At 46.7% G+C, this 13,455-nt stretch overlaps 1 protein-coding gene across 5 annotated transcripts in view; it reads left to right on the top strand.

The window, feature by feature from the left end:
• The window catches only part of COL4A3 (collagen type IV alpha 3 chain), a 104,411-nt gene that overhangs the window by 59,169 nt on the left and 31,787 nt on the right, over positions 1 to 13,455 (top strand). For all 5 annotated transcript variants that reach the window (XR_016443132.1, XR_016443133.1, XR_016443134.1 and 2 more), the window contains 6 exons: positions 682 to 774; positions 6,647 to 6,751; positions 7,397 to 7,491; positions 9,725 to 9,875; positions 10,023 to 10,136; positions 11,021 to 11,188. Coding sequence is in view for 2 of the 5 variants with exons in the window: in XM_090053377.1 (XP_089909503.1) it covers positions 682 to 774; positions 6,647 to 6,751; positions 7,397 to 7,491; positions 9,725 to 9,875; positions 10,023 to 10,136; positions 11,021 to 11,188 (726 nt within the window). In the remaining 3 variants the exon portion in view is untranslated. The remainder of the gene's footprint in view (positions 1 to 681; positions 775 to 6,646; positions 6,752 to 7,396; positions 7,492 to 9,724; positions 9,876 to 10,022; positions 10,137 to 11,020; positions 11,189 to 13,455) is intronic.

Raw genomic sequence — 13,455 nt, forward strand, 5'->3', positions numbered from 1 at the left:
CTAACAATCCAAACTTGAACTGATACTTTTATTTTATGCGGCATGGAAATCAATTTGTAGTTCAGTCAGCTTCCAGAATAGCCATAAATGTTCAATTACCTTATATTACTATTCAGACAGCTGAGAGAATTAACTGACTTAACGACTGATTGTTCCTTACTCCACTGATCAAGCAAATCTTTCATAGGTCAATTTTGCTGTTTACTAGCTACTCCTGGTCTCTCTGCTCCTATCCACCTTTCTGCAGACTGTTTTAGCTCTTTTTTTCAAAAATTATAAATTCACCCATGAATACCAGTCTTCAGCAGCACCTAAGAGTTTCAACTTTAGTTAAGCAGGAAAGAGAGGGTGAGTCAGCTGAAGATTAAGCTCTGTTCCTGCTGTATGAAGCCATAACTCTGGAAATACAATTTGCTATTCTGCCTTTCAAAAACAAGGTTTGTATTATATTTTAGGGCATGTTACATGCAAAAAAATATGGTATTATGACAGTGTCTATCTTTTCCACACAGCTGTGGAGCTTCAAAGCTTTGGAAAGTGATACAGTATTTTTAACTGGGTAGGGGTTTCTATGAATATATAAAATACATATGTTTCTGTTTGTGTTCAGTACTAAAATGTACAGTATCATACACTCCATCCTGGAAGGTTCTCTAACCTTTGCTAACCCATTTCTTGAAGGTCCAAAAGGAGAACCTGGTACAATAAATAGAATACCTGGACCACCAGGACTTCGGGGACCTGATGGTTCACCTGGACCACCAGGAGCAAAAGGTGAGTGCTTCCCCTAAATTAAATACATCAGTTGCACTCTAAGAAAGATTATTACCCTAGCTGTGGCTCCTTTATGCCAGCTAAAAAGGCTAGAACAGTATAAAGATGCACTTAAAAGCTCTTGATGCATCTGGGAGGATTCCCCCATGTGCGGGGGCTTTGAAGACAATCATGAGTTTGCCTCCCAAGTATCCTCTTTGAAGGGTACAATTGGGAATGAAAAGGGAATATTGTGGCATATCCACAGTATATAGCCCTACAGAGATTCTGGGCAGTGCTATCCAAAGACAGTCTGGGGAGACTGCTTTACTACTGTAGACAGGTCTCCATTTTGCCTAACTTGGACTCAGCTAGGCCCCATTTCAGCCTGCAGAGATTCCAGCTCCTGCAGACAAGGGAGGATCACTCACCCCTACTCTCCCTAAGATGAAATGCAGAGTGGTCATTGTGGGAGACTCCCGACTGAAGGGGCAATCTGCCTCCCCAGCCCCCTACCCCGGGAGGTCTGCTACTTCCCAGGGGTCTGCATCTGGGACATAGCAGAAAGGATCCCAAAGATTATCCAGCCCTCCAAACACTACCCTATGCTCCTTATCCATGTGGTCATGAATGACATGGCTCGGAGCAATCCCAGCCAGGTCATGAGAGACTACAGGGCTCTGGGAGAAAGGCTTAGGGGGCTGGGGGTGCAGGTGGTCTTTTCCTTGCTCCTCCCAGTTGTGGGTCATGGGCTGGGGAGGGAGAGACAGGTCAAGGTAGTCAACCAAAGACTGTGGTGCTGGTGTCATTGTGGAGGCTTCAGCTTCCACAATCACAGTCTGCTCTTTGGTGAGAGAGGCAGTGGTCTGCTGGGGAGAGGTGGCCTCCACCTCACTCCACTGCGGAGGAGGCTCTTCTTAGCCAGACTGGATGACCTGCTTGACCAGGCTTTAAACTATGTCCGCCAGGGGTTGGGTGGATTAGCGCCACTGCAAGCCCACTGGGCAACCTTTGTAAATCCAGCAGGCTAAAGCACTAAAGGGAACCCACCCCTACTCTAGTCCCGACACGATCTGTAAGGAAGGCAAAGGCCCCCAGCGGGACACTTACCTGCCTATACACCAATGCCAGGAGCTTGGGGCATAAACAGGAGGAACTGGTCCTCCTGCTAAATAAGAATGACTATGACCTCATAGGGATAATGGAGATCTGGTGGGACTCCACCTATGATTGGGCCACAGGTATAGATGGCTATACCCTGTACAGGCAAGATCATACAGATAAAAGGGGTGGGGGTGTAGCTTTCTATGTCAAAAATAGCTACACATCCCTGCAAATTGACATTGGCAACCAGAAAGGATGACTGGAGTCTCTCTGGTTTAAAATACATGGGGAATGTGGCACAGGGGACATCTTGGTAGGAGTCTACTACAGGCCTTCTAACCAGAAACAAGAGCTTGACCAAGAATTCACCAGGAAACTGGCTGAGGCTGCATGCTCTCAGTGCATGGTTGTCATGGGGGACTTTAAACTACCTGGACATCTCATGGGAAGAGCACGTGGCCAAATCCGATCAGTCGCAAAGCTTTCTTACGTGCGTGGATGAGCTCTACCTGACTCAAGAAGTCTATGGGCCGACAAGAAGCAAAGCGTTGCTGGACCTGGTACTGACCAAAGGGGATGACCTAGCCAGTGACCTAAGAATCGATTGAAAGATGGGTGATAGTGACCATGAGCTGATCACCTTTACTATCCACTGCAAATCTGGCAAGACAGTCAGCAATACAGAAGTTCTTGACTTCAGGAAAGCAGACTTTAACAAGCTCAGGAGTTTCGTTGTCAAGGCCCTAAGGGACCACAGCTTGACAGGAAAAGGAGTCCAAGAGGACTGGTTGCTCCTCAAGGGAGCAATCCTGACAGCACAAGGGATGGCCATCCCATCTCAGAGGAAGGGTAGCAAAAGGTCACAGCAACCCCCTTAGCTCAGCAGGGAACTTGAGGACCTCCTATGCCTCAAAAGAGAGACCTATAAAGGATGGAAGGCTAGAATAACCACCAAGGAGGAGTACTCAGCACTGGTCCATACCTGTAGGGAGTGGATAAGGAAAGCCAAGGCTGCAACCAAGCTCCATCTGGCCTCACGTATCAAGGATAACAAAAAGTCCTTTTTCATATATGTAGCGAGTCAGAAAAAAAGCAAGGGTAACACTGGACCACTGCTGAACCAAACGGAACAGCTGATAACCGACATCCAGGAAAAGGCCAGTGTGCTTAATGGGTACTTGCTACTTTGCCTAGCAAGATGCTGGACAGCCAAGGTAAGGGTGTATTTATACCCAGCATCGGTGTTGATCTAGTAAAGGATCACCTTAAGAAGCCAGATGCCTTCAAGTCAGCTGGTCCTGACAGATTACACCCTAGAATACTCAGGTGTCATAGCCCAACCATTGGCAAAACTATTTGAAAACTCATGGTGAAGTACCTAAAGACTGGAAGAAGGCCAATGTGGTACCTGTTTTCAAGAAAGGGCAGAAAGTAGATCCCAAGAATTACAGGCCAGTCAGGATGACCTCAATCCCTGGTAAGATTCTGGAGAAAATTATCAAGGAGACCCTTCTAGATAAGCTGGCTGAGGGCAACATCCTGAGGGACAACTAGCATGGGTTTGATGTGGGTAGGTCTTGCCTGACCAATCTCATCTCCTTCCACGACCAGGTGACATAATATCTGGACAAGGAGAAGAGATTGATGATATATTTCTGGACTTTAAAAAAGCCTTTGATCTGGTGTCCCATGATGACCTCATGGAAAAATTGCCCAACTGCGGCCTCAGCTACACCACAGTCCAATGGCTGGGTAATTGGCTCCAAGGTCGGACCCAGAGAGTAGTGGTTGATGGTAGTGAATCATTATGGTGCTCCGTGACCAGTATCATCCCCAAGGCTCTGTCCTTTAACATCTTTATCAACGATATGGACATGGGTGTAAGAAGTGCACTGGCTAAGTTCGCCGATGACACTAAACTTTGGGGCATACCAGCCACACCTGAGGACGGGTTAGTGATCCAGGCTGATTTGGATAAACTTAGTAAGTGGGCAGAGACAAACCTGATGACATTCAATACTGATAAATGTAAGGTACTCCACCTCGGGGTAAAAAAATCTGCAGCATACTTATAGGCTCAGCAGTGCTATGCTTGCTAGCACCACAGCTGAAAGAGACGTGGGAGTCACAATTGACCACAAGATGAACATGAGCCACCAATGCGATGCCACAGCTGGTAAAGTAAACAAAACTCTGGCTTGCATCCATAGATGCTTCTCAAGTAAATCTCAGAATGTCATCCCCGCGCTGTACTCGGCCTTGGTGAGGCCGCAGCTGGAGTACTGCATCCAATTCTGGGCTCCAGAATTCAAGAAGGATGTGGAGAAGCTTGAGAGAGTCCAGAGGAGAGCCATGCACATGATCAGAGGGCAAGAGAATAGGCCTTATGAAGAGAGGCTGAGCACCATGGGACTCTTCAGCCTGGAAAAGCTCAGGCTTAGGGGGGACCTCGTGGGTGCTTATAAGTACATAAGCGGTGTACATCAGGACCTGGGAGAACATCTGTTTACCAGAGCACCCCAAGGAAAAACAAGGACCGGTGGTCATAAACTACTCCAAGACTGTTTTAGGTTGGACATAAGAAAAAAAATTCTTTACTGTCTGAGCCCCCAAGACCTGGAATAGACTCCCTCCAGAAGTGGTGCAGGCATCTACTCTGGACTCATTCAAGAAACACTTGGATGCTTATTTTGCTGGGATCTTTTCCCCCTAGCTGACTTCATGCCCCTGGGGCAGGGGGCTGAACCTGATGATCTTTGAGGTCCCTTCCAGCCCTCATGTCTATGAAATCTATGAACTGCTGTTGCCTACAGTGCAGCCAAAAACTGGGAGAGTGCAGGATGAATTTATTGCTACCTTAGCTCCTTCCCCCAGTCCTTGGACTGTGAATTCTGTGCTGTTCCTTGTAGAGGCGTAATGCAGAGCTTTGCACACTGTTCTGAGCTTTACATGCAGAGCAGGTCTGTAACAAAACTTCTAGCTTCTATTTATGTTAAGTGTTTGTTATTTGCCATTTTTGGTTGTTACTGGGTTTTGATCCACTAGTACTTGTGGATACATAAAAGGCATTCCATATACACTGTCCTAGACTAGTACCTGTTTTGACAGTGTGAACCAGTGATTCACATTTGGCATTTTATGAAGAAAATGTCCACCCTAGAATAAACTGTTAGTGTGTAGTTTAGAAATAGAATCTACATTCTGATACTATGTAAATCACTTCAGATACCTGCCGGTCCTAGCCACCTACCAAATCCCATTGATTTTAATGAGTCACTATGCAAGCTGGTTTTAAGAGTTCTTGTAACTGTGTGGAAACAGTCTATTCTTAGTTTGTCCTTCAACTAAGGCTTGTTACGGAGTTACTCAGAGCACGTTGCCTCTAACGGCTGCCTTGGAATTGACAGGACTAATCAGTTTCAGGGCTACAAATAGCACAGCACTGATGTGACTGAGATGGCTTGAAGGGTTAATCGCCCACCTTCTATATTGGGCAATTATTTTGATTGCTGAAAGAATCCTGATAAAGGCATCTTAGAATGTAAAATCAATTGCGTAAGACATCACTGCAGAGAAAGATGACAAACATTTGTTACGCTTAGAAGATCTATGACTAGGTAGATCTATGACTAGGTATATCAGTGTAAACCGGGCAGTACTCCAAGAGGTACTCCCTCTCCAGTTGAAGGGATCAAAGCAGGTGCACAAACGCTGTGGGAGGTGTAGGGACTCTCCTCCCCCTATAGAGCAGAGCCAGACCACCATTGGGGACTTAACCTTATACCTTTTAATGAGAGAACAGTACTGGGAATATAACCAGTATAAACCAGGGGGTATAGGGGACACTACAATGCCCTGAGGGGGCAGGATTCAACAAAGGTTAGACACTTACATTCATAGACATATTTATCCAGTTGACAAAAGACAGGGTTAACCAAAATATAAAACACAAACAGCAGAACAAACAATACTGGTTGGTGAAATAAAAAAGGCACGAAATGTCAAATAAGAAAGAATATAGGGCCTAGGTACCTGGAGAAAGAGAAAACACAATGACCCCTTTCTACTGCAACAAGGATTTCTCCCTGTTACTTCATTCACCCCAGCTGGGACTTGAACGCAGACCACCCACATAGCAGGCAGAAACTCTACCACACGGGCACCAGTGTTGGTGTTGTTCCAAGCTGCTGGGGGTCTTGATCTTCCAGGAGCCCCAGCCTCATCTTGAGCTTCCTGGCCTCTGACTGGAGGAGCTCGAAGCAGAGCTGGGAACCTCTCAGGTCATTGCTCAGATCCTTGCTGGAGCTGGGGGGCCTTTCCTGCTGGCTGCAGCCTCTCGTAGGGGATCCTGGAGTCCAGTGGGGAGCCTTTCCTGCCAGCCACATGCCGCACTGCTGAGGGTCCAATTGCTGCCTGTAGCTCCCACTCCTTCAGGCTCTTCTGGGGCAACTGCTGCTGGCCCAGCTCTTTGAGACTCTTTCCTTGTTGTCCCTCGCTGGTCTCTCCCTTGAGTCAGCTGCGCTGTCCCTTTTATCCCCCTTAAGGTGACCCAAGGGGCCAATCAGGGGACATGGAGGGTGACTCTCTGGGGCCTGATTGGTGAGGAAAGAGAATCCCAAGTCTTCCAATCATCTTTTACACTTTCAAAGCCCCTGGGCCAAATCATTACCAGATTGGTGAGGAAAGGAAATCCCAAGTCCTCCAACCATCTTTACCCTTTCAAAACCCCTGGGCTAAGTCACTACCAGCTAGCCCGTCACATCAGTGTTTGTCTATCTTCTTCTGATAGGTCACCTAGGATCTAGAGGACAAAGAGGCAATCCAGGATTTCCAGGGCCAAAAGGTGATCAAGGTTTTCCTGGGATTGGATTTCCAGGAAACCTTGGTCCAAAAGGTAAAATGCTCCTTTTAACTCTTTTTAAAATTTAAAAAATAAAACCAGTATGGAGACAGACAAGTAGAAAAATGTTTTGACATAGACAAGTTAGACAAATAAGCTTTTAATAGACCAATTACAATATACAGATTATTAGTCTGCTTTTGAAAAGTCATGCATCAAAATTGACCATATGGAATACATTTTAAAAGATATACATAAGGATCTAGCTGGGTGAGTTGTTTAGTGAAATGTCTGGAGAGACTTCTACATGCTGCTCACTTGGTTTCCAGTGGCCTTGCCTTCTTGGTCTCCAGTATGAGGATCAGGCTGTACTGCTCATTCCTCTTGGCTTGCCATGGCTAGGAGCTTGCTTCCCACCTTGCTTCCCACCTGCTTCTCTGACAAAGGAGCTTTGCCCTACTGCTCCAGCAGCCACTGCTCTCCATGCTTTCCCTAGAATGGGATCATCTGATATTGGAAAGGCACGAAGAGCAGGGGAGAGGAAGCAGTTTCAGACTGAATACTTACATTGCTTCCTCTCCTGGAAACATTTTTTTACAGTGGAAAATTTCCACCACTAGAAATGAATGCATGTTCATGGCTGCAGTCATTCAACAAAAGACAGTGATGTTTTCACCTGCTATATGGTTTGCTTTACAGGAAGTAAAGGGCTTCCAGGGCCAAAGGGATCACCAGGTTGCTTAAAAAATGGAGAAGCAGGCTTACCTGGAAGCCCAGGATTTCCAGGAGAAAAGGTTTGATTAAAAAAGTAGCATGCATTTTAATCAGGAGTGCCTGTTTAAATCAGTGGGCTTCTCACTCACTGGTCAATATCCCCACCCCACCACTTTTGCATGCATGTGCACACACACAAACAGAGATTATGGAAATTAGTTGCTTATAGAGGCAAGCTGTGAATGCTGAAAACTGTTGTGGGAGAGGAGCAGGGGGTGGAAAATTCTGGATATGTCCAGTTTATTCTCTCCATCAGCATCCACTCTGACATTGTGTGAGACTGGACATTGGGCTAGATGGAGCTATGGTACCCAACCTTTTTGCTCTGTGGGCCGGATGACTTGTGCAGGGTGGATCTGTAGGCCCAGTCTTGCATACACAGAACTGTGGTCCAGTTGGTCATGTGCTGGTGAGGCCCCACCCTCCATGCCAGATGGTGGCCATGGTCATGGACCCACAAGGGTCAGGCCCTGCCACTCACCCCCAACCCAGTACACACAGGATCCAGCCTTGCTACCTGTCCCAACCACATGCATACAGAATCAGGCCCCACAGCCCACATCCGGCCACACAGCCCACATACTGGATCAGGCTCTGCTGCCCAGACTCCATCCCTATGTGCTCCAGATCGAACCAAGCACCCCAAATACACACAATTAGGCCCCATTGCTTGCCCCCAGCCCCATGTGTATCTGATGAGGCCCCATTGCCCTGTACTTGCAGGCAGGATACCATGTCCAAGGTAATGTCAACTGACCCATGTGACTTGAAAATTTGGTAGAGGAGGAGTGGTTGCAGTATTAATTGCCACCACTGCCCCCACCAAATTCCCAGACCCTTGGGGAGCCCTGTGGACTGGACCATACTGCTTTGTGGGCTGGATCTGACCCCTGGGCCAGGGGCTGAACACCTCTGGTTGAGGCTAGTAAATAGCAGTTCTTATATTCAAGCCACAAAATTCCAGTCCAAATCTGAACTTCCAGTACCCCAAATTTCAGGACAGTTCAGGGAGCTGCTGTCTGGAGGGAATGTGAGGACTTTGAGCCAGATGCAACCACAGTTCTTGAAATCATCAGTATTGAGAAGCATCACTTAAACACTATGGTTATAGTCTAGGAGAATTTAAACACAAGGACAAATGCCCAATTGTGTTAAAGCATCAAAGTAGATCAGTGCAAGTGGGAGTAACCATCAATGCTGATTGGTGTGAATTCCAGTTCCTAAGGACACACATATATTTCGAGCTTGAGTGGTTGCAGCATATTCAAGGATCAAAACTGATTATAAACAAAACATTTGAATATTGGGAAACAGTATCCTTTCTTTACTCCCTTTTCTATGTTTACTCATTTGTTTTCCTAAAAAGACACTTAAACTGAATGTAAAAGATTAAATGTAATTTAATGTAAAACACAAAATGGCCAGTTTTGGAAAAAATCAGTGAGTTGCCATCAGCCACAGTGCAGTAAGATTAACCTCAGTTTAAAGAGGCTTTTGTAGTCTAAATCTACAATCAATATTTGCATAGAAACTAAGGTATTGCAGGCAGAGTTTATGATTGAATTTACCTGCTAGTACCTGAAAGCCAATCTAATGATAGCAGGGCTTTTTCATTGGGGAATTAATCCTGAACACCAGAGATATTCAACCCCTTTCATGGAATTTTATTTTAAAGGAAAATTTAAGTATTTCTAAAGCAGAATATCTGAGTGCTGACCCAGGAACTGAACAAACCTTTCATTTCCTCGTAATGGCAAAGCTAGCAGTAGTCAACTAGATTACTTGATTTTCTGAATCATCATTTAAATATATATTTAATCTTAAGTATGACTGCTTGGTAATTTGAAGTAAGCATAGTGCCCAAATATATTTCAAGCAGCTTTCAGGTACTTGAACTGTCCAAAGTGTTTTGCAGGTACAGGAAGGGTTTAAGAGCTTCAGAGTCTGCACAAGCCTTAGTGGCAGGGAGAGGTTTTCATTGTTAGTGATGATTTCTCCAGCTGACCGGAAGAAGTCCTACACAGTACTATTTTATCAGAATAATGTTTATGGTGTAGGGTCTCCGGAACAAGAGTTCTAAAGGGGAGTATATGGGATAGTGAATTTGCAGTACTCTGATGCTAAATGTGAAAGAACCTCTGGGAGTGAAGATGATAACTCCATAGAAGTTAACTGTCCACAGGACGGAAAAAGCAATATTTTCAAATGTAAGTATACCGGATATAATGCATTTATATCTTCTGTATGTTTTAGGGAGACCCAGGACCAAGTATTCCCGGAGAGCCAGGTAGATTAGGTGCACCAGGAACAAATGGCCTTCCAGGAGCAAAAGGTGAAAATGGACGTCTAGGATTTCCAGGTGTACCAGGACATCCAGGACGTGAAGGCATCAATGGCCTCGCAGGTGCTATGATAAACCAAACCCAAGAAAGCCATTCTATCCAGATTTTGAGTGAGGCCCTAGAAAAAGAAAACATGGAGAAAAAGTACCATTACATACAAAACTCAAAATGTGCTTGAAGTCATAATAAAAATTAATCGTCTCTTTTAGGAGAACCTGGCTTTCCTGGAGCTCCCGGAGATGATGGCCCCCCAGGGAAGCCAGGTTATTGTCATAATGGTTCGCCAGGTCCCCCAGGTCGACAGGGAGCACCAGGCCGACAAGGTAGGAACACTAAAAATACCAGAAACATAAACCTAGTGTACAACTGATGGAGTGGGTTTGGGTTTTATTTTTACTCCGTGATGTTTTGTTTTATAGCTATATGATGTGGCTCTGTAGAAAATATTAGGTGAATTAGAGGTGCCAATCCAGACATTTTCAATTACAAGGCAGATGTGTGCATGGTGTACCATTGGGCTACACATGCAGGAAAAACCCATATCGCATTGTTGAGGCCTAACATGAGCACACTGAAAGAGCACAGGGAAGAGCAGACCAACTCCAATTCCAGAGAAAGGGTCAGAGGAAATTGTGTAGAAAGGAAATGTACTTGACCTGGTCCCTCTCCCCCTCACATGTGATAGAGTTCACCTCTTTGTGGCAGAAGGACATATGCACAGAAAACAAGTCTTAGCCACTGAGCAGAATGCTCCTACAAGACCAGGGCTTACTTTAAGCAAAAGATTTACTGTTGCTAGAGGCAAAACCTCTTCCGTGGTTTTCTGCCATAGAGGTGGCTTTGTACATAACACCTTATCATGTCATGAAGCCAGTGGTCTTGGCTGGGGGCCAGTAGCAGTCCAGAATGCTCCAATTACCTGGAAATCAGATCCATGAAAGCTATTCTATGCAACACCTACACCTACATGGAATGTAGAACACTTCCTTTCCTAGAAGCGAGTCTGTGGTTAAATCATTACCTCTGATGTACCCTTGCCTTAAGGGTGACCTCACAGGATTTGTCAACTCTGTCTTTCTCTAGCAGAGGCAGAATTCCCAAAGAATTAAAGCAGAGTTTCATACTTATGACTCCAGGGTCTAGTTGAGTGTGAATTGTCTCCCCTCCCCAGATTATGTGTTGACTATGTGCCATCTACTTGTTTTAGGAGACAGAGGTATACAAGGAGCAAAAGGAGATCGAGGTATTTCTGGTATGAGTTACCCAGGATTCCCTGGAGAACCCGGGTTCCCTGGATTACCAGGTCCTAAAGGAGCAGTGGGATCACCTGGTCTCAAGGGTTTAACTGGAAGACCTGGAAATCCAGGGATAGTAGGTAAGGAATTTAAAGATTCATAGTTTGGATTTTTTAATGATATAACCCTCTGTTATCATGTGTCTGTCATTATTTTTTGTCTGTATAGAAACAGATTTATTTTTTCCCAGTACAACAAGAGCTAGATTTTAGATTCAGATAGCGATTATGTGGAGAGCAAAACAATGTGGAGTGACATCCCTAGGCCAGTCACAATATTGGCCTGCCCACCTGTCTAGGGCAGTCCACCCACCTACCTCTGCTGCCATGCCTTCTTTGTAACTAAATAGTTGTTTGTATCCAAGAGGCTGCCCATTTGATGCCGTGATGCCAAGGGCATAACACATGGCTCCATACTGCCCACATGGCTCCATACCATTCCTACACCGTGTCCCATGCCTCACAGATGGCATCCGTAAACACTACTTCTTCCCCAGCCCCTTAACTGGGCCACACTTGGCCTATGCCCCAAATTTGGCATCGTGTGTCCATAGAAATGCTTTAGCCATATGCCCTCATTGGGGCCTTGTCATGGAGCAGGTCTCCTGGGATGGTCGTGATGCCGCTGGCGGCTCCACAACTGTGCAGGCTGTGCCTCGAGGGTACCCTCTTATCTGTCCTGCCATGTCTTTGTTGGAAAAATAACTCAGGGGGCTGCCCACGGGCCTTCACTTAGTCCCAATCCACTAAAAGTTACTTGAGCTCCTGTTCTATGGGCCCTTTGCCAGGCCTCTTCAACCTGGTGCTACACAGGGCATCTCAGGCCTTATAGGCCAGCTGCATGGCTTCAGCCTCCCCTTTACCATGCCCCATACCTCACGGGTGTTACACTGTTGTTATGCTCTCTGTTGAGACCTACTAAGCCCCTGCCCCTTTGATATAACTAGGCTTTCTAGCCTAGACCCACTGTGTCGGGCCCAGTTTTGAGGAACTAGGCTACAATCTCCTCTTATCACCAGGCCCTTGGCCCTTGTCTACAGCGCCTCTCTGGCTCTGGGCTCTCCAGCCCTTGTAGCTTGCGCCCCTCTGGCACTGGGGCACTAGACAATAGTGTGCCCCAATGAGGCTCCTCCTCCTCCCCTATAAGCCTCATCCCAGTCCACCGATTCAAACAGTAACACAGATCTAAACCCCTGGGCTATAACATAAAATTAACAATACAGGCAACACTCTGCCCTTTTAAAAGGGTAAACTCTCACCCTTAGAATACCATACCCTACCCTCAGCTCTGGGAACCTTGTGAGCCCCTAGAGTCTTACTGCATTTGGAGATAGTGAAACAGGCACCCAGACGCATCGGGCAGCTCTGTTTTGCAGGAGCTCCTTCTCCTGGCAGTTGCCAAAGAGAGAGTGAGTCCAGCCAGCCCCAACCCTGAGATTATAAGTTCCCTGGGCTCTGAATTCCTTCCAGTCAGCTGACTGCCTGCAGGTGCTGGGTCATTACCTAGTTAGCCTGTTACTCAGGCAACCTGCAGCTGTGGAGCTCTGGAGCCTGCCTGGTTCCTTTGCTAGACTGCTTCTACCCTTAAAGGTGCAAGCAAACCTTGGTGCCCTGTGACAGGCCTCAACTCTGCCCTCACAGGGGCCTCAACTCCCACATGCACTCTAGGTTCCTTGCCTCTCATTAGGCTTCTAGCCCCTCACACTCTGTCCCCTCACTGGGGCCACTATTTTGCCTCCTCACTGGGGCTCCAGGGCCTTACACCCCTTGGGCCTCAAGCATCTGTTGATATGCCTGGACTCCTAACTTGGCCTACTCAGGTGTCAGGTGTTGACTAATGTACCTGGGCCTCACTCTCCTTCAGGCCTTCTACTAGGACCCACTCATTTAGACCTTGGGTCTCAGGCCCTTCTGGCCCCTGCATTGTTGCCCAAGCCTCACTCTCAGATACTTGGTCCCAGGTCCTCCTGTGCTCCATGTTGCTGCCCAAGCTTCTTTCTCTCAGGCTTTGAGCCTTGGACCCTCCTGGTCTCCAGGTTGTTGCCCAAGCCTGTTGCTTTTCTTTCAGGATGTGCTCCCATAGCCTTTCCCCTCCACTGGATCACCCACAAGGCAGCGGGGGCTGAGGCTTTCCAGTGCTCCATACTTATCTTTCAGTAGGGAGGCACTAGTGTGGCATTTCCTGGGGACTTTCCCACCACAGGCAGCCCCACCACACCATCCAACCCCAGCAGGGTGTAGTTTTAGGTCATCCCCAGGACCACTGCAGGCCTACCTGCCCTGGTCTTCCTTCCTCTCACTGGCCTTCTGGATGTTCTCCCTGGGCTGCTCCCTCCTAGGCACTTTAT

Source organism: Crocodylus siamensis, chromosome 6, assembly GCF_052110815.1.
Source record: "Crocodylus siamensis isolate JL-2025a chromosome 6, ASM5211081v1, whole genome shotgun sequence".
NCBI classification, from domain to species: Eukaryota; Metazoa; Chordata; order Crocodylia; family Crocodylidae; genus Crocodylus; species Crocodylus siamensis.